The sequence below is a fragment of the Haliotis asinina genome, chromosome 9, assembly GCF_037392515.1.
Source record: "Haliotis asinina isolate JCU_RB_2024 chromosome 9, JCU_Hal_asi_v2, whole genome shotgun sequence".
Lineage (NCBI taxonomy): Eukaryota > Metazoa > Mollusca > Gastropoda > Lepetellida > Haliotidae > Haliotis > Haliotis asinina.
This window is the reverse complement of record NC_090288.1, coordinates 25383649-25406130: the sequence shown is the minus strand read 5'-3', so window position 1 is coordinate 25406130 and position 22482 is coordinate 25383649. Positions and strand designations below refer to the sequence as shown.

The following is a 22482-nucleotide window of genomic DNA, read 5'->3' as shown; positions in this document are numbered from 1 at the left end:
TTATATTGGCTGATACTTTGACCAATCGTATCGTGAGAACCTGTCACATAGGAAGGGCAAGGTGATGGGGCGTGGCCTAAATTTCTGAAGAGCATGTTTGGACACTCAAAGTGATAGGGTAGAGATTGATTATTGGCTTTATCGTTGACCAATGGCTATGTTGTGTTACGGCTGTATCAACTATCATGCAACAATTTGTGTATTGTAAACATAACATCAGTTACTGTAATGATGTATGAAAGAAACACATAAGACATATGGGAGTAGACTGACACTATGATGAGTGTATTCGTTCTCAGATGGTGAACACACATGTCTTAGTGTTTTGGACATGTAAAAGAATAACCACTGAAATGCAACAATTGAAAAGAATGAGTGAATTTAGTTTTACAGCGATTTTAGCTATATTCCAGCAGTATCGCGGGGGCTTCACACATTGTGCCCAACAACTGACAAGAATGGTATACCGTACCATTTGTACAACACAACTAGTGCATAAAGCGTTATTGTCCTTGGAACAGGTCTTTATGGTAGGCCTCAAAACAGTCAACGCACAAAAACACATCACAGCTTGAACATCTGCATTTGATGTCTCAACGTTTGCCAGTCCGTTTCATTGTATGTAAGACATACTTAAACCAAATGATGTCCCTCTCATATCATTGTGAGAGATTAAATTGTTCAAAACATCTATGTCAATGGCAGTAAAGATGAATTTACGCACATGCACAATAATCTATGAAAGTAGCGTTTTTGCTGATACATTGCTAGTGTATACTGAATATTTTAAGGTAAGTACTAATAAGCTAGTCTGTGACTTATATAACATATAACAGATTCAGTTTGTCGCTTTGGTTCATCTAGATTTAACGCAGAAAATATACAAACATACATGCATACATATTGTATAATGCTATTCTTTGCACATACATAAGACAAAGGGTCATGGGATGGACGTCATCAAAGTTCCCGAATAGGATGTTTTGTATCTTAACTGTTCAATATACTCCCTGATTTATTATCTATGACCAATCGTATCATGAGGTACCTGTCACATTGGAAATGGCAGGTGATGGGGCGTGGGCTAAATTTCTGAAGAGTACGTTCGGTCACTAGACAGCTTGGATACAGATTGACTATTGGTTAGATCGTTGACCAATCCATATGCTAGATTTCGGCTTTATCAACTCTAGCTATCATGAAAAACTTTGTGTATCGTGAACATACATAATCGTAAGGATGCCTGAAATGTACACGTAGGACTAACAAGCACTTTGACGAGTTTATTTTTTTTCTAAGCACTCAAAGCGCTACAATCCGATTATTTTTACCCCGGATAACCCAATCCAATCATTGAGTAGAGATAGTATTTATTTGTGTATACTTTTTGCGCACACTACCTGTACATCAAACATAATGGCTTGCTGAACATTTCAATATAATCTGTACATTGTTATGAATAAATATCATAATTCAAGTACATGTATTATAGAATTCAAAAAAGTAACACGATACTGATTTATTGTGATGTATACACTTGTAGTTGAATCTCCCCAAATATTTATGAAGATGGGCATACCTATATTTGTTTTGAAAGCAAACGAGGTTCAGAAGATTGGCAATGGGAGTGACTCCACAAAACAGGTTGTCCAATGATGTAACAGCGCATAAGTTTGTTTTACACTTGTCATGGGACAAAAGTTTACCTGGACATGCATTCGACCAGAGGCTGTTATTTTGAGGTTGAAAGAGGTGTTCATATATTTAGTGTTGTCTGATTGAATGGTTATATGCATCAATTCCGTAACTGATACATTATCCTCCTTTCATTGATGATGGATCTGATACACATGATCATTACACAGGATAAGATAATTACAGAGATCAAGTACAAACGTTTCTTACACAATGCTTATGTAAATTGCATTGAAAAATCACATTTCAAATAAGCATGATACAGCTTGAGCAAAATACCCCAGTTACCTTTGTATGGTTTATGTGTACTATATATGTACATTATGAGTAGATGCAAGAGTTATCACTTCATATTTGATTATGTATTATTGTCAACTTTAAAAATCAATAGTCGCAAATGAATTAGGTCTAAATTAGTAACTTGGTTTATTTCAAATGTACACGAACATGAGTGTAATACAGTAGTGCTATTTATGTCTACTATTACAACGAATGAATGAATGATTTAATTTAGAAGAAGGTTTCGTAACCTTGTCACCGTTAATTCGATCAATGTGCAAACATGGTATCTTAATATTCACTCCCAATGACAAGTAACAAACACGTACCTCCTGTAACAACATCTCATAATCCCTTTTCTCGCAGACATGTGTTCATTTGCCTGTATAAGCCCCCAACATTGCAAGCAATTGTTATCAAAACACATTAATAGTTCTTCTGATTAACACAGAAAGTAATCTCTCTCGTAAGAAAGGCTAATCTTTGATCATTACTGCTAAATTGATTGAAATTATAGGTAATGTACGAATTTAAAATGTAAAACCCCCAATACGCGGCTCTCGCTGAATGAGAGGTGCTTTTCATAACCCCCAATATGCGGCTCTCGCTGAATAAGAGGTGCTTTTTATTACCCCCAATATGCGGCTCTCGCTGTGAGAAGTTAATTAATTTGCCGCATATATGCGGCTCTCGGCCTTAATGAGTTAATTGGATGTTGAAGTTTGATGCATGAGGAAAGTGGGAAGATTGTTCACTTGCTGTGTTTCTGGCAAGGTGGTAAAAAGGGCATGGAAGGTAGATTTAATACAGGTTAGTTACACTTGGTTTCAGATAAAAGAGATGAATAAAAAAAATATGGTTAATTGTTTAAAGTTTAAGGCATTTTTGGTGGAAGTATGTCTTGAGTTCTAGTTAGAGGTTCTTTGTGAAAACTTATATTTGACTCAAGACATACTACTGTACAATTACTATACTGGTTAAAACTGGCATTTCCATGCAAATTATTGCATACATATTTTACTTCTAGGTTGCTGTTTGGTGCTTCATGACATGTGGCAAGTTTAGTGCAAGTTGTCCAGTAGATGGTAGGTAAGGCATGCTGAGATGTTGCATGGCTGGTTCCGGGATGCCATATATAATAATCACATATTGCTCTCCTAAAGATTTCAGTTTGCAACTGAACTACTGGTTCCTGATCTCCATTTATTTCATATCTTAAATGGTAATAATGCAATTGTTATTCACGAAACTAACGTGCAATGCGATGAACTGTATTTATTGAAACAGATAATTTGACACAGCACTAGATCTACATATGTGATTTCAGATTTTGTGTAATCCAACTAGCTTAAATAAACATGGACTTAAAGCCTCAATGGAGATATTGTTGGACAGACATCACACTTACAGATATATGTATAAATAAATGAAAAACAATCAGTGAACTTATTCCAGTGTTGAAAATGAAAATATTCTTTGTGAAAAGGGAGGGGTACGAGTGCCACTCTTTCCCAAATATTTACTCAGGGGTGATATACAGGTGAGTCATACTTACTGGACCGTGGGAGTCATATTTACTGGGTGTCATACTTACTGGACTATGGGAGTCATACTTACTGGACCATGGGAGTGGTACTTGCTATACCTTTTTTGATTTATGGGAGCAATTGCTATTCATCAGACACTTACCTCTGTGTATTCAGCAAATGTGTGTTCCTCGGCCATGTAAGCATGGATCTCCTTCAGAGCGGTGCCATTCACAATGTAGTCATACCGGTCAACTGAAACAACACCCAAAGTTACAGACTGCAACACTTCCATGCCTAATACAGAATAAAGTCTTTAAAGATCACATTTACTCTAGGGGGTGCAAATGCATAAGTGACTCATTGAAATCGTTACAAATGAAACCCCGCTATTAAAACTGCTCATTTCGATCTTTAATTACCTTAACCTTTAGCTTACCTTTTTGACAACAGTGCCGTAAATGAAATTTCAACCAATCAGAGCTGCGTGTCTCTGTGACGTAATAGTAGGTATAGATATAGATACTTTGTTTACAGGTTTGCACAAAGTAATATCATTTAGTGTTGTCTCCTGCTTTGCCCAGTTTCTGAGTCACAAACCTTGTTTTCATAGACGATTCTGTCAAAAATCACTTGATGTTGATAGGTTGTAATCTGTGTTAGGTGGTATAAACCAACACGTTATTTTTTATCATAAACTCGATGCTCAGTTAATGAATTTATAACAGGTATAATTAGTGGTAACGCCACTTAAGATTACCCGACAAAGGCCCCATCTGGCATTTCTTATGTCTGCATCAATCATAGGATTAACCGATAACATGCTGATTGATTAATTACTTTTATGCAGATTTAAATGGGGATTTGTCAAAAGGTAGTGTTTATGTATGTACATTTACTAATCTATACTGAATACGCTCTGTTGTGTCCATGTCTATGCAAAAACAACACCCTTCTTTCAAAGGATTAACCACCAATACATTGATTGCTTGCTCATTATTGGTTAACTAAATTACTTTTTTAAAAAAATGACGCACATTATGCAATTAGTTGCCAGGTTTGCTATCTTGAATGACCAATGAGACTATACAGCAATGAGAAAAACCTGAAACGATACATTACGTTTTCTAGTATTCACTTTGGAAATCTGCAGATGAATTATAGATCACTCGTTTTTGTGGATATTGATGGATACATTCCCCGAACAAGGTAATAGCCTGACATTGCACCTATAACTTTAATTTGTTTTAATTTTAATATTTGCATTTTGTTTTATTGCTTTCAACATAATCATTGTTTTTGTCGTGAAGTGTAAGGATACACTAGGGCATGCGTGCAAATTATGATTTATATAGGCAAACTATAAAATGTCTAGATATTACATTCCTGTTATACATTCGCAGATCGCTTCTTTTTATTAAGTTTCAAAACGCATACAAGTATGATTATAAAGTAATTAGGATTATGAGACCAAATACAAAGACGTATACTGACAAGTGTCTACATACTGGTGAATGAACATTGCAAATGAAGTAATTTTAGCAAGTGAATAGTTTTATCGCACAGTTTTGTCACTTCGACCCCTGATCTCGCTTGTTATGTTACAGGTTGTGTCATGCAAACTCCTTTTGGTCATGATTCAAACTACTAGTAGAAAGTAGTTTTGATTTTCTAACCTGATGAAAACAAACCATAATCTCATTAATTCTAACGGACTTTAGCCCGTGACTTCACGGCACCCTGTCTGAGGATAAATGCTATTTAAATTTGTTTTCACTGACTTACAAAATCAAAATTACTTTTCACTGGTAGTAAAAGATGTATTTTATTGATGGACATTAGGATTTTACATGACGATATGACATAACAATTTCACTCTTGGAAGCGAGGCGAGGGTCAATATAATATTACTTATGATAATATTGTCACTTCGACCACAACCTCGCTTCCGAGGAAGAAAGCGTTATATTCATGCAAAATCCTTTTGGTCAGCAATGTGTAGTAAGCAGTCTTGATTTTATAAACTCGATGAAACTTGAACTCCATTTTCTATCCTGGAAGCGTGGTAGGGGGCGAACCATCCGATTTAGTATATAACACAGGCTTCCACAACACTCGCTTCGCAGGCTCAAACAACCAATTTAAGTACAATCTGGGTCCAGTGGAAATATGTGCATAGTGACACCATCACCCAACCCCAAGGAGCAATTGACGGCAACACAACAATTCAGCATGTCTTTGGTGACGTCGAGAAATCAGCAATTTGACGAGCTTCCCACACATTTTCTATACAACTAACTGAAAATCGTTCCTTCTATGACGTCACTGCAGGGCTCTGGTGACAGTTACGTAACCTGTCTGTGGTTTCGTTTGCGGGCGAGAGAGAAGCAGACGGCTTTTTAGCAACTTTTTATGTGCTTGGGATTAATTAACCACAAATTTTTTTTAAAAAAAGAATGGTGTTCCATTTATGACTAAACAGAAGTCTTTCATATGCAGTGATAAAAAGAGTACCCAAAAATTTGTGGAGTTTAGTCGTTGTTTAAACTTACACTGCCTTGCACAGTTAAAGACAAATCATCAGCAGTAATAAGAATAAGAGTAATAAAAAGTTAATCCAGAAAACTGCTCAAAGGCGCTTCCCCACATTCTTTCTTGAACATGGGTATTTTAGCTCAGATCTGAAACTTGTGACGTTGGTACTGGTATATAAGTAGGCTGGAATATTGTTCCATAACACAGCTCTTGCAAAATGATCTATCTCCATGTTTGACAATGACAGTGACAGAGCGGACATTGATTGTAATGTCCTCCTTGGCTGATAGGGGGTGAAGTGCACCTGGATGTATTCTGGAGAAAAGCCATTTAGTGCTTTGAAGACAACATTAGGAACTTGAATTGAATTGTCTCCCTGATTGGTAGCTAGAGTAGTTCTTTGTGTACAAGTGTTATATCCTGTTGTTTTTTTTTTTAATTGGCTAATGAGACATGTCATGGAAATATTTGAATTGTCTCCAAAGGAAATGATTCCCGAAAATGGCACATGCAATTATGTTCATCCATAATTCATTTCAAGAAATATTTCATACCTTACTGGTATTGAGTTATGGCATAACAGTGCTTTATAAATATATCTTACTGATGAACCAATATTTGTCTTTGCATCTGTAGCTGTATTGAAACTGGCATTCTATTGATTGGATGCCATATTTCTATACTTTGATAGGCATTTTAGAAGTTGAGGTGAGGAAGAATGAGGATGATTTGATGTATATATGAATATACAAAATCTTTATTCTAGGAAAGGCAACATTTCAATACAGATTCAAATGTCATTGACAAGCATCTGATCACTTGCTTGATGACATTAGAATCTGTTGACACACTGCCTTTCGGGGAATAAAGGCATATACATAAAAAAATCATTTTCCATACTCCTATAATATAACCATCAGTTGATACAAGACTGTGGAAAGTTAAACAGATGTGAGTGAAGCTATCAGACAGACATAATGCAATACCACAGGCAAACATCTGCTTTGTTCAAGGTTTGACTCTACTGAATGTTTTAAACTATCAATTGCATGAATTGTTATGGAAATAAAACACACCTAAAATAAAAAAAAAAGAATGCATGCTCACAATGATTGACCATTGTATAAAAATAATGTTCATATATTACGGAATGTATTGTATAAACAAAGCATCATATCAACTCAGTCTGTTATGATACACTCACATATTCGGTGAATCAAACCATAGCCCTTCAGGAATTCTATTAGTTATTCATGGTCACCAGAACTGAATAAGAATGAATATTTACATTTTTCAAGGGAGCATGTTTCACTTGAGTGAGATATGCAATATTGTACTAGCCATGCAGTAGTGCAAGTCTGTTGCATACCAAATTTGAGTCTCGTGTGACAGATCACTAATGTTATTACTACAATAAATGAACAGTCAACATGGGTGTTCCATAATGTGCATCAATCACTTAATATTGTATTTGTGAATAATAATTCATATTCACTACCCAATATTTGTGATACATCTCATATTTGCCACACAGTGTATTTGCTACCTGTGGTATGAACATTTAGAATGTCATGAATGTGCACCAAATGAGGAGTATCACAGATGCAGTGTCCAAGATACAGAAGGCATCTTGCAAGCATTTAACTTGGTCATTGCATATATAGATATACAGAGATGAAGATATATTGTGATAATGTGATATTCATGCTGCAGATATGGTGAGAAGAATGCATTCCAACATTCCTATTTGATTCTAATGAAACAGTTTGTAAGAAAATAGTACGAGATACTAAAGGAGAGCAAAGAGTGAAACAGTTTCCATTTCCCATGCAAGTGTGTCGTCATACTCACTGGTTGTAAAATCTCCTCTCACTTATTGCAATAACAGGAACATATAAATAATTCTTGAAATATCTCAGAAGATATATGAATGTTTCCAACAGAAATGTCAAACCTCAGGACATTTACAGAAAAAAGACTTGGGGAAAAATGTTTACTCAGTGGATCATATATAAGTTGTTTATATTGACACTATCAATCACCTCAATCTAGGAGAGGATAAGGAACAAATACATCACATAAGAATGATTTCTTCTCATAATTTAAACCTGGGCAGTTTGGGTCATATCTTGTGTGGGTAATTGATGGGGTGCATTTATGAAAATGATGGAATTTCACTTCTTACATCTTCCATTTAAAACCATACCAATAATTCCAGTTCATTTCTGGATGAACATGAAAGGACTAGTATGGTTGTCATATACTGCTTCAGTCTCATTAAAATCAGATCTCATGTTTACTAACTATGTACAAAAGTATGAGAACATCCTATGACAGGTTGAGAGAATGATATTGAAGGAATCTGTCTTACAGCCCTTTCATTGTGAAAACAATGTGTTAACATTAATTGGCCACATGATTAGAAAACACTTTTGACAGTCACTCTCTGATCTCACAAGCTGGACTAAAGGATGCCTTGAGATCTGTAATGGAGATGTTTGTTTAGCACTAATGAGAGCAAAGATCTGATCTGAGTGTGAATCATATAGCTTATACATAAGATACCATACACTTACTGTATACTTACCAAATGACTGTAAATGCTCCTCGGGATCCTGGAAGTATCGTTTGACTGCTGCCTTGAGTGTCTTGATGGCAGCATGTAGGATGTGGTCAGCCACACTGGCATCAGTGTGAGTGACCGTGTTACCGCCAGCCAGCCAGGACTGGACAGTGGGCACATGCTGCATGGTCTTGGTGATCTGGCTGACCACAAACAGGATAGTCTCCTCTAGATCCTCCACAGGTGGGTAGAACTGCATCTTGCGGTCATCAAAGGTCAGCTCCATCTTCAAAATCGGCAGCAGCAGATGATTTTCTGGCTCAAACACATTAACAAAGGCATCGATTGTCCGAACCAGCAGGTCTTTCAGCTGAAACATCAGTCCCTTGGTCAGTCAGCAGTGGTAGGTGCTAATCATGGACACACAATCCCTAATTAGCACATGTAACAAAGATCCTGACAACTTTTAATGGAAGAGATGGGGCTTTTTCTGTTCAAATGTGAAAACTGTTTCATTTTATTTCAGAAAATGTAGTATATCCTTGCCCTACCAATAAAAATAGAATCAAAGCAAGCACCAAAACTTGAAGTACACCGAATGACTCCTTTTCTCCAAATTTGAAAAAAGAGTGAGTTTGGTTTTACACCACTTCCAATATTATGGCGCGGTACAACAGAAATGGGCTTCACACATTGTAACCATGTGGGGAAGAACACTCACACCTTTGGGCATGATGAGCGAACGATTTAACCACTAGGCTACCCCAATGTCCCTGAGAAAAAGAACATAGATTGGTTTGTAAGTGAACTTAGGGTCACAGACCTGGTTTGAAACAAGTGTGGACACGCTGGCATAGAATGAGTCCATCAGTTCTGGCTTGATGTTGGTGAAGTTGTTCTTGTCTGTGAAAACATTGATGACACCAGGGTGCCAGCTGAAATAGACCAACGTTTGAGTTGACATGTCAGTCATTGCAATAATAGATACACTGCAATAAGTGTATGAGCGATTACTACACATACAGTGAACTACGGCAGAACATTAAACTGTAGAACGAATTGGACAAAGTAATGCATTTTGAAAATGAGAAACTAAGCTGTAATGTATGTACATATCATGCAACCAAACATAGGTAAAGACACATAATGTAATTTTCTTAATTAAATTGATATTTATATTTATCCTGACTCATGCTTTATTGCTTATCACCACTTCCTGGCGAAGGCAGTGGAACACCTGAAATCCTTTGAAGTTCCCTTCTAAAAGAAGCGGACATAAAATTTACACTCACCCATGAATTACCTTCCCTCCCGCGCACATGGTCAGCTGATCAGCCATGATACTCACTCTTTCCTATAATCGCCCGACACGAGAATATGAGAATTCAGCGTGTCTGTGAAGGGCAGCTGGGAGGGCTTTCACCATGAGTCAGGATAAGTATAAAATATCAATTTTAGTCCTAACAGGAACTTGTAACGGCAATAATTTGGTCCTATTGTTCTCATATTTATTGTAGATTTTGGGGGGATCACACCCAGTCGAACTTGTCTTCAGTAGAAGGCCTCGTTGATTGGCAATTGATGACATCAAAAGTAATTAGCGTTGTGCTAGTTTCTGATGCAATTAATTGTCAAGATATATCAATTGAGACTAGTTGCAACCCTTCTTCATGTACAAATATCTCCAAAACGAGTACAGGGTCCTAATCACTCATGCTAGTCTATTCATGATGTATGCATGGACTTTCCCCCAATATACTCCACAGAGCGTCTGGCTTCCACAAGTCACGTGATAAATCGGGTGAGTAAAGTCCGTGCCTTCAGGGAACTGTTAGTTGTTGAGCAATGACAAGTGGCCTAAACTCATGAATGCCAGTGATGTTCTCCATGGCAATGTCTCTCAGGTAAAGGTTGGCAAACATTGTGTTTGACTTCCCAAAACAGCCCTCCATTATAGTAGACAGCGAGCAATTTCCATGTAGCGCTAGTGTAGAAGCTAGGGGTCCGACTTCATGCAGGTTAGAGGCTCGCAAAGGGTCTAATCCTGCTGCTTTATATGCTCTGAGTACAACAGCTCTGATCCACACTGAGATAGTGTTGCGGAATACTTCCGTAGGTGTCTCAGTAGATACAGGGACAAATAGGCGCTTGAACCATTGACTTCTAGACTTGGTACCTGCAATGTATATCTTCAATGCTCTGACTGGATATAATGATAAATCTTGTGTATCATGAGGTCCCAAGATTGAAGATAAAGCGGACCTGGCAATTCATTCTTTGCGACGAAATCCCATCTTAGACCCAAATGAGCTGTTTCTTGGTGGCTTGTATCAAACTTTGTTCAATTAAAGTCTAGAGCATGAATTTCTGACATTCTTGCAGCTGTAGCCAGGGCAAGTAACAAAAGTGTCTTTTGAGTCAACATTTCAGCTGAAGTCTGAGCGAGTGGTTCATACACATCACTTGTAAGATGTTGGAGTACAATATTTAGGTACCACGCTGGAGCTCTAAATCGGTGTTGCTGATCTTCCAACTTGAATGAGCGTAGTAAGGCATAAGCTCTGGTATTTTAGCTTGGTCCCTGTTCCCATGGTGACTACCGAGCTGAGAGCTGCTAAGTATGTAGACAATAAAGAGCCTTTCACACCTCTGGAATGACATAAATAGCATAAATAATCTGCTATTTGAGGATGAGTCGCCTTGTTCGCCGAAAATCCCTTTTTCCTGGCGTATGCTTCAAAACATTTCCACTTGTCATCATAAAGTGTGCGAGCGGATTTCCGTAAGGCTAAGGTGACTGCTTTCACTGCTCATGCCAAATATCCTCTGCATTTCAAACAGGTCTTAATACTGTCCAAATGTGGAGACGAAATACAGATGGCTGGCCGTGCGGCTGCTTTGTGTGGGGGTGGATGTAAAGATTATTCCACTTTGGTAATTGTTGTGTTGGTTGTCCTAACTCTTCTATAAGTGTTGGAAACCAATCTCTCGTTGGCCAGTAGGGCACGACCAAAATCAGTTGTAACCTCTTCGTTTGTCTGATTTTCTTGATGACTTTCAGTAGCAGTACTGGAGGGGAAATGCGTATGCATTTAGTCCTTCCCATGGAATGCTGAGAGTGTCTGTTGCCCAGGCTAAGGCATCTGGTACTGGTGATACAATATAAGTTATCACATCGTGTCGAGGGAAATACAGGGTTTTATCCGTCCCCAGTAAAGTTGAATACAACCTTACGAGGGACTGATAAAACCCTGTATTTCCCCGAGACACAATGTGATAACGCATTTATCTAGCTGAAACTTTTAACGAAATCAAAACAAAACAACACGCATTGAATCGACTTGCTGCCATGTTGACACCAGCTGATCGTTTGACCTCAATGCACCGCACGTTACTAAAGGCTTGTCGATGCACGCTTTTCTCACTTCTCGCGTCGTCACCGAGGCGTAGCGGGAGGATATGACTTTCGCAGCGTGAGTATAAAAGTCGTATACTCCCGCAGGCAGATCGTGATGGATGTACATGGTATTTTATCAGAGTCACATGGACCAATCAAAACTCGACATTCTTACATGAGGCTAGATAAAGGTTGTTGTCTGTTTGTTGAACCTTGTTGCAAATAGGTCTATTTGCAGTGATCCAAGGGCCTGACTGATTAGTTGAAACGCTTCCGGATGCAGCATCCGTTCTGTTGGGGGATGGACGAAGAGGACGAGATAGGGAGGCTGCCATGATGTTGCAGGCTCCTGGTATGTGACATGCTTTTACTTCAAGATTCAGACTGTCAACTAAGTTGAACAGTTGAAACATCAGGTGTAGTAGAGATAGTGATCTCGTTGACCCTTGCTTGTTTATGTAAAAGGCTACAGTTGAGTTGTCTGTGTGGATCATTAATAACTTGTCTTTCAGTGCTATCAACCAGTGGTGGATGAATGATAGCTTTCATTTCCAGCTGGTTGATGTGACGAGCCTGTTCCTCTTCGTTCCAGATTCCTGCTGCTACCTCGTTTCCTAGATGAGCTTCCCATCCTTGCAGAGATGCGTCTACATAGAGATGGTTGTTGAATACTGGCTCTAACATATAGGTTCCTGTGCAAACGTTCGATCAGCGAGTCCACCACAGCAGAAAGGGCTCAAGACTGTCTGGGAGCTGAATCCGGCCTCTGTTGTTGTGATGATGATTCAAAAAGCGTTGTAACGGACGCAACTGCAGTCTTCCTCTTCTGGTCATATCTTGTGCTGACATGAGGAGACCTAGAAAGCACTGCCACTGTCGAAGTGTTAACAGAGAGAGTAGAGCTTGCATTATCATTGCTTCCATCGGTCCTCCAGAACTACAATCTGATTCAACGTAGTGATGAAACGAATCCCGAGGAATTTGATATCTTGTTGAGGTTCCAGTTCCGACTTTAGGTGATTTACTAACCAACCCAGTTGTGTTAGTAGCCTGATTGTGAAGTCTAACTGTATTCTGAGTTGACTTTCCTCTTGATGCACTTGTATGCCATCATCCAGATAATAAGCACTGCATAGCCCCTACCTAGGTGTAGATAGTTGACGATGGGTTTGGTTACCCAAGTAAATAGCCATGGGGCTGAAGATATTCCAAACAGTAGGACCATCCATTGGTAGTGCTGACCGTTGAAAAGGAAGCGCAGATATTTCCTGGATTCTTGATGAATCGGGATGTGCAGGTACGCATCTTGCGGACCTATGCTGGCTAGATAGTTTGTTGGTCGGATGAGGAGTCTTAATTGAGGAAAATGTAACATCTTGAAATGTTCTGGCTTCCGTAGAAACATTTTGTTGAATTCCTTCATGTTGTAAAGGAGTAGGAATTTCTCTCTGGAATTCTTCTTCAGTACTAAGAAGATTAGGGAGTAAAAGCCAGGCGTTAGATTCTGTGGCTGTATTACTTCTACTGCTCCCTTCTGCAACAGTGTTGATTTAGCATCGGTCAACTTGTCTAGTTGATTGTCTGCATTGATGATGGGAGTTGGTAGTTTTGTGAGCGACGGTGTATCTTCCAGTGGAATCCCGTAGCCGTCTTGCAGAATATTCATGACATAGTTGTTGTTGAGGATTCTCCAATTTTGCCAGCAGAGCTGAAGACGTCCACCCACTAGAGACGGTTGTATGGGAACTCCTGGGGGTGGAAGACTCCAGTTGTTCCGAACCTGATCTTCAGCATTTATTTCGCCCTCTGTCCCTAGACCATCTTCCTGACGTCTGAGGGCGCTTATTTCCTCCATGGGGGTGACGAAAAGAAGAAGATGACTTCTCCCCTCGAGCGTTGAATTTCATATCCCTTGCTCTTTGAACCCTGGAGAACTTGGACTTGCTAGTGTAATGCTGATTTGTCTGTTTAAGGACAGAAGTCAAAGTGTCAGCGGATTTAATCATCATGACTTCCCTTGAATCTTGAGGAACCAATCTTGCTATCTCTTCAATCTTCCCGTCAAAAACAGTAAGTGCAGACCATGGGGAGTGATACAAAAGCTTTGTGAAGTTCTCACTTCATGATGTGGCGGACAGGAGCCCCTGTCTCTGTAGTAGCTTAAGACCCACAGTAGTAGAGGCTAGATGTTCGGACATAAACTGTTGATCCCTCCTCTGGGTGATAGGCGCAGACAGGATCATCCTCTCTTCCTCATTGGCAGGATCACTTAATTTTGTAAAGAGAGTCTTGTTGATGGCTCTGGATCGAGCTAATCCGAAAAAGGTTTGCCTCGTAGTAGTGTCGAGTTGCACCAGCCTCTTGTCTTCTACTTTGTAAAATCTGCTGCGAGCTGTGTTGATAACTTTGTAACCTTCGTCTACATCAGGTGCTCTGATGAATGGCTCCATGTGATGAAGAGGGAAACGTTGAATGGCGGCACATGTTGCTGTTGAAACTTGGTTGCTGATCTAAATGCTGTAGACAAAGTCTCAGGGATCGTAGATATAGGAACTATCGGCAGGAACGTTAACAGATTGATGTCATCATCCTCATCTTATACATATTGAGTCCATTTGAATCCTTAGATGGTGAAACAAGGTTTAAGCCATCCATGATCCATGATGTGACATCTGAATCCGAGAAGAGGGCTTCCTCCAGTGACAACTCTCAGTGGTGTCTAACTTCGTTCCTCCTAGAGTAAGACACATTCACTGATCGCCAACGATCCCGACTGTGTGAGTCTAAGTCTGAAGGGGAAAATGACTGCATACAGCCCCTTCTATGAACAGGGGAGACTGAAGGAGACCTTCTCTGTTGATGAGTCAATCCCCGAGTGCACTCACGTAAGAGTGTGACATCACTCACCCGAGTATAACTACTCGTGTGAGTGCACTCATTTGGCGTGGATGTGTCCTTCTCTGTACTGCTATCTGATGACTGGGACATGGATCTTCTGGAGCGTGTGTGTGCATACACCTCTTCTTCATCTTGTTTGCAGTAAAGCATTGCTGTGGAATGTCAAACATTAAGAACTCATCTTCACACAGACATTCGGATGATTCAGACAAGAGTGTACCCATTCTTGTTTTGATACCTTATGTGTCAGTCAATGCATTTGTCGCTGTCAATACTTGGCTAGTGCATGTACACACACATTTCAAGATGTTTCATAAACTCAGCTACATTCTTCTGTGTAACCAAAGGTTCACACCCCATTTCCTTACCTGTGCATGAGTCTCTCTTCTGCCTTCTCTAGGTCTAAGATAACATTGTTCTTTAGGCTCTCAAACTCCATAGGGCCATTAGCTCTGAAACAAAGAAATAGGCCACATGGTTCTAATGTATTTGTCCAATCTGAATGATTTCAAACCAGTTGGTAAAAATGCTGTCAAATAAGCTACTACCGTGTTTTTCTGCATGAGACAGTGTGGGTGAGATTTGCCATCCTCTATCAGTACAAGGACATGTCGACTACCTCTATGTAGTGCCCTACTGGCATAAGGAGCCATTAACCATCTGTATGCTTTGCTGTTCCTTTACAAGAAGACATCAACTCCTATCTTGACAAGGAGACATCAACTCCTATCTTGACAAGGAGACATCAACAATCTGTGTTCAGTGCCCTACCTGTATGAGGAGATGTCAACCACCCATATTAAGTGACCTACCTGTACGAGGATCCGTCAAGCACCCATATCCAGGGGCCTACCTGTATGAGGTGACGTCAACCACATGTACAAAGTGTCCTACCTGTATGAGGAGACATAGACCACCAATATTCAGTGACCAACCTGAATAAAGAGACGTCAACCACCTGTATTCAGCGACCTACCTGTATGAGACGTCAACCACATGTATAAGGTGTCCTACCTGTATGAGGAGACATAGACCACCCATATTCACTAACTAACCTGAATAAAGAGACGTCAACCACCTGTATTCAGCGACCTACCTGCATGAGACGTCAACCACATGTATAAGGTGTCCTACCTGTATGAGGAGACATAGACCACCAATATTCAGTGACCAACCTGAATAAAGAGACATCAACCACCTGTATTCAGCAACCTACCTGTATGAGGAGACATAGACCACCAATATTCAGTGACCAACCTGAATAAAGAGACATCAACCACCTGTATTCAGCAACCTACCTGTATGAGACGTCAACCACATGTATAAGGTGTCCTACCTGTATGAGGAGACATAGACCACCAATATTCAGTGACCAACCTGAATAAAGAGACATCAACCACCTGTATTCAGCAACCTACCTGTATGAGACGTCAACCACATGTACAAGGTGTCCTACCTGTATGAGGAGACATCAACCACATGTATAAGGTGTCCTACCTGTATGAGGAGACATCAACCACATGTATAAGGTGTCCTACCTGTATGAGGAGACGTCAACCAGGATCATGTTGCCCAGTGTACTCTGGCACATGTGAAGCACTGTCTGCATGGATGGGTGCAGCAGATGCAGGTTGGTGCTGATTGTCTGACGGCTGTCAAGGTAATCTTCATGCCATGGGCGCGAGAAATCAAGACCCCTACAGGATCAAACATTCCTCGTCAGCTGTTGCTCAACATCCATAATGTACATGTCAAATCTACTACAAGTCATCATTATTGTGCATAACAATAATACCAAAAAACTCATTTCTGAGAAATAAACACCACTGTCACAGCACAGTCATTACTGATAGATAATAGATACAAAAGCTCCATTTTTATTCTTCAGAATGCATAAACAGCATTTGGAAAGGGATGGGTACCTTGCAGTGTCAGCTTTGTTTCAAACCATGACAGAACAAGCTTCAAGAAACCCAGTTATGACAAATGAATTGCTGTATACACAGCTTAATGGATGTACAGTTATGAATAGTTTCCTACAGTCACTTGTGTTAGTATACACCACAATAAAGACAGCAGAAGTCCTACTGTGGTTCTGCTGGGGGAGGTCCGGCAGACTCCAGTTCAAGACCCTTTACTTCAGGCTTGACTAGCACATGCTGAACTGGAATCAACAATAACAGTGCATTAAGATGCTGCCAAACATGGAAAAAAGGACTCGCAACACACCCATCACAAAGGAACTTATCCAAACCTCAAGTTGAGCAATTGTCACTCACAAAGGCCCATATTTGCTTTTCAATGAAAGATATTGGTTTACAAAGTTATCAAGCTGTAAGGTTACTGCATTCTGATATTGTGTTTGACAGGTGCATATGATGTTCAACTTTGATTGTAGCATGTGCACAAAAGTCAATATATGGTACACCCAAAGGATAAACCTCATCATACAAACAAACAAACATAATTATGATAAGAAGATACAAAACTATATGGGGGTAAAAATAACTTGTTGCAATATATTTTTCCAGGTTTACAGTTAGATATAATATTATCAAACACATTTGTTTTCTAGCAAGATATGAAAGTGATCATACCCATTGACTTCTTCATACTGCCATAGTAGTCTTTTCTGACTTCTTCAAACAGCTCTGCAAGATATTCCCTGAGATCTGCCCCTTGTCGCAGGTGTTCTGGCACCATCGTGAGGATGTGTGTATGCCATTCCTCCTGCATGGGGGTGATAGGGCCACTCTCCACACAGCTTCGCAGGAACTGGTAGTTCAGCTACAAACACACCACACTTCAAACATACCCTCCTCTTTCCATTGATCCTTGCATAGCTCAAAATAATTTAATCTGTTTGATTTTGTAGAAGACATGACTTGAAATATGTTCTTACATTTACCTTTGGAAATGCTAAGGGATTGTTTCATTAAGACTTAGTGCAAATAAATAAAGACACATATTTTCAGAAAATAAATTTTTTTTGTAACAATATTTCAGAGATTACTCATCTTTTTCTATAATTTTCACACTGTGTCATAGCCACAATGTGTTGAGGCTAGAATTTGTATATTTAAAACATAAGTGATAAGCATTCATGATATCAAATCCTCATAATTAAATACTGAAGTTCAAAGTCTATAGTGTAATATAAGGAAGCCTTAAATAACACAGTTACAGAAGTAATCTCATAGTACATAACTGTTGGGCTGGAATATATTGTTATATGAGGCCAAAGTTCATTACAGTGGTGTTTGATTTAGCCGCATTGTGTTAATAATTAATTGCACAATCAAATAGGTCTTGGAAGCTCTCCAACAAGTCAGACCCAGGGACTGGGCACTTGGCCAAGTATTTCTCCTTAATCAATTGACTGATCTGGGTTAGATAAAGGCAGAATTATAAAGCAGGTAACATTCATATTTTATACAACTGTAATCTCATAGCTTGATTGACTGTTAGACAACCATCAAGGAAAACACATTTAGACGATATTAGAACACATTTTAAATCTTGAAGTGTACACAGAGTTGGCATTATAAAAGGACTGTTGGCACTCCACAAGATAGGAATAATATTAAGATATATCAGGTAATACACAGACTGGAATCATCAGGCTCTGTGAAACATACAAATGGAGCATGTTCATTTGCAAGATCAGATTTCCTATTACTGGGTCTACACAATGAATAATTCTTCACCAGAACATCACATCAGCTATACCAAATATTCCAGTGGTATATTTGCTCTTAAACCAGGCCTTTAATCAGGATATATGGATATACCAAGTAAATCTTACCAAAACTAAACTGATATGTCACAATAAATCCTATTTGTTTATTACATAAGCTATGGTCTCCAGTAGATACTGCAATGTCAGAGCTGGAAATGTGCAGCTTGTGTAAATAAATCATGCAAAAAACATGCATATGTAAACAAACTCACACCAGTGCATGCACGGTGCAACAGTGAGAGTGTCATGTATATACCAGTACCTGGCAGACTAAGGTCTGCACACTCAAGTTTTTCAATCAGTATCATCACTATTTTGTACACATTGTTTTGGTTTCTTTGCTGCTAGTGAAAAAGAACTTCCAACTCATTCATTTTTGTAATGTTGCATTCCAACAGTTGCATGTACACTAACTCTAAAGTAAACTGGCTTTCTACTCTATTTTCAGAGTCAAGAATTTATATGTTTCCTAATTTCTATGTAGGGCCATTACAGTATTGCAACTACAATGAGGCCAGGAATGTTCTTCAAGTATGCACAAATATATAAAATATAATGCATTCACATTCTTTACATGGTGCCAAACTCTCGACAATAAATGTAAAGGTGGTGTGATTAAAGTCATTATCAACTCATCTGGTACAGCAGGGCAATGATAATAGTTAAATGCTGCTTTTGTTAATATCACAGCAGGGAACGACAGAAAGTGGCTTCACACACTGCACCCATGTGGGGAAGGGAACCCAAGTCAACACATGACTTATTCCCTAGGCACACACACCATTTCCTTACAGTACCACACCATTTCACTTCTTTACAGGACCCTTCAATATAATAGATAGGATTCTTGCAAGCCCCAAGTTTGGTTAGATAAGGGGAAAGCCAGATAAATGTAAAAATCAGAAATACTATAAAAATGCATTTACTGTTTAGGCCATAGATGGATCAGAGCAGCATTCTGAGATTGTAGGAAATACCAATGCAGTCAACATACTGTGAAGGCGGGTTAGCAAAGTCTTGGTGATATAGGTTGATAATATGTGCATATTGGGATTAGTTTTCAGGATAAATGTATGACAGCAACTTGGCCTGGTGATTACAAGAGGCAGCCCCTAGCTACTGTCTACTGCAACACCGGCTGCACTTACCCGGACTCGGCGCTCAGGACTCATCATCTGTGAGGGTGGAGGGAAGTGTAGGATGTAAAGGGTGGGGCAGGGGATAGGGAGTTAGGGTAGTGATGTGGGAAGGAAGGTCAAATAAAAAAGAAAAAGAAACAAATCTGTGAGTGTATGGTGATAATATTATTACATGTTGTGACTAGTTTTCACTAGTTTCACTCATCTGGCTTAGTTCTCACAAAAACAAATACAGACATATATGAATTAACTACAGCATTCATTCATACCTTAAGCTTATGACATTAAAACATGAATGTCCTACTCCAATGGACTAATTATCAGTGACATTTTATCAGATATAGAATGACACAGAATAGTTGTGCTATCATTATTAAAGATTTATTCTGAAAAACTCTGTTCAAGTATTTATTTCAATCAACTCCGTAAGCCAAAGGCATCAAAGTATTTTATACATAGGCTAACACAGCAACAAAAGACATGTATCACTGTACGTGATATACATATGAGATCTGAGAACTTCTGATGTTGATTTTGATCAAGTTTCTTTGAAAGGGAAACAGTAATGTAAAAGTAATGAACAGAATTAATCACTCATGTTTTTGATATTGGAAATATCAAACTTATCCAGTTACAGTCCATCTGACTCAAAAGCACACCTGGCTGTCTCTTCCTCTGCACTCCTCCCGTGTTACAATTTGTGAACTGTATCAATATTTTAATGATAGTCTGTTAAACAACTTTTCGGCAAAAACCTCAGGGAGTTGTACTGACAATTTGGTATGCGTTTCATTGAGTATTTTATGTTTAGTAGTTTTCAAGTTAGATTACAAATAATCGGTTCACTTTTGAGCCAAATAGGCTGTGATCAGCATTTGCATCTCAAAACACTTGACAAATATAGATGATTAATGAAGACTCAGTTGATATTTCCTGTATCGAAAGCTCTTTTCACAAATCTCGTGTAGTTTAAGGATGCTAATGCATGCAAGTGAAAACAATGACATACAAAGTGACATTTGTTTCTGTGTCCAAACATAAACATGGGACAGACAATGCTGTAAATGTGATGTGATTCAGGACTTTGTCAAGACATCCTGTGACAAATACAATGTAGTCAGTGTTCTGTGTCAGACAACATTCCAACATTGCAGGACATAAATTGTGAAGATATTAGAGGTGCATTGTGGACAAACAATCAAAACATACCGCAATTTGTTCTTCCTTGCTTTTTCGTTTCTAATACAGTTCACATCAAAATTAGGTTAAAAAGGACAAAACAATGAACATATTTCATCATGTGGAAATGTTCCACATCAGAAATATATTCATAGCAACATCTAAAATCTTTTTTCGCAAAACAACGAACCCAGAAATGGTAACACATTTGTGAGTGTGTCTTAAGAGGTATCACCAACAACATTTCCACTAAAATTTGTTTGAAATTCAGCCAGTATCTTCATACAACTTTGTAATTCATACACATCATGTCTGTTCAAAAGTTTCACAAATGACATCAACAGACAAATTAGTTAATAAATTGTCTTTTTGTTGAAGGTGACGAAACAAATTTTTATGAACGATCAACTTCTTTATTTTCACAATAGCGACATTTCGGTATGGATTCTTATACCGTTTTCAAGCATGAAACGTCACTATTGTGAAAATAAAGAAGTTGATCATCCATAAAAATTTGTTCCGTCACCTTCAGCTCAGCAACTTCTAAAATGCCTCTAAAACAGTTTCTCTTTTTGTTGTTTTAAAGAAAAGGAAATTAACTTAAACTAGCTTCACAGTTCAAACAAACATGGGCACCCACTTAAAAATTCTGGAATTGTACTTCCCATTGAACAGTTTTAGCAATATATAAACCAACTTGTGTGCTTGTTTACTTAAATGATTATTTGACCCAATCAATCAATATATATTGCATCTCAAAAATGTTGTCTCTCTTATTTGAAAGAATACTGAAATTAAATACAAAATAACAGTATTGAAATGAACTCTGGTGTTATTTTTCTGACCAGTATTAATGCTGCAGTGTGAAGATATAAGACAAGAGACATCTCACCTCCTCAGGGTAGTCTGGACTTGGAGGTTTGTCAGGGGTTAGTTCCACTGCTTCCTGGGTTTCGTCCATCGCCTTCATGGCTGTGTCTTGTCTAAATATAAACATGGGAAATGTGTCTAAGTCTACAAGATATATTTACACACTTACAATTCTACGGATGGACAACAATTTGACTTAATGTTCACTGAACTTCGAAGAAGGATGTTCTAAACTATGTTTTGGACAGGCACCATCATAAGTTGCAGTCATATTAAATTGAACATCCATTGAAGAATTAGATATGTTTCATGGAAATGAACTCACAAGATCTGCATGAGTAAAGCTTGTTTGTGGTTTGCAAGTCTGAACTTCATCAGTTTACTATTTGCATATGGATCTTCTTTGGAGACCACTGGTCGTTTGATTGGCGGTAGTCTTGGATATCCATCTGGGCCAATGCCACCAATTTTGGTTCTCTGTCTGACCAGCCCATGTCTCCCATTGACTGTTTCATTATCACTATTGGTATATCTGCCAGGGGATGCCATCTAAACACAAGAAGAAAATACATTTAGTGTTTGATTATTGTAGCTTAAGGTCACATCCAACAATAGTCCATCTATAAGGTGGCGGTCAAGAAATAATCACGTATGGAAAGACA

General features: G+C 38.7%; 1 protein-coding gene across 1 annotated transcript in view; it reads right to left on the bottom strand.

The window, feature by feature from the left end:
• Window positions 1-22482, bottom strand: part of LOC137295692 (dynein axonemal heavy chain 12-like) — a 100111-nt gene that overhangs the window by 75755 nt on the left and 1874 nt on the right. The window contains exons 2-12 of the mRNA XM_067827176.1: window positions 22146-22369; window positions 21843-21933; window positions 19781-19807; window positions 17491-17680; window positions 16982-17057; window positions 16432-16590; window positions 15262-15345; window positions 9422-9533; window positions 8623-8968; window positions 7887-7907; window positions 3664-3755 (exon numbers count right to left, since the gene is read on the bottom strand). Coding sequence (XP_067683277.1) covers window positions 3664-3755; window positions 7887-7907; window positions 8623-8968; window positions 9422-9533; window positions 15262-15345; window positions 16432-16590; window positions 16982-17057; window positions 17491-17680; window positions 19781-19807; window positions 21843-21933; window positions 22146-22369 — 1422 coding nt within the window. The remainder of the gene's footprint in view (window positions 1-3663; window positions 3756-7886; window positions 7908-8622; window positions 8969-9421; window positions 9534-15261; window positions 15346-16431; window positions 16591-16981; window positions 17058-17490; window positions 17681-19780; window positions 19808-21842; window positions 21934-22145; window positions 22370-22482) is intronic.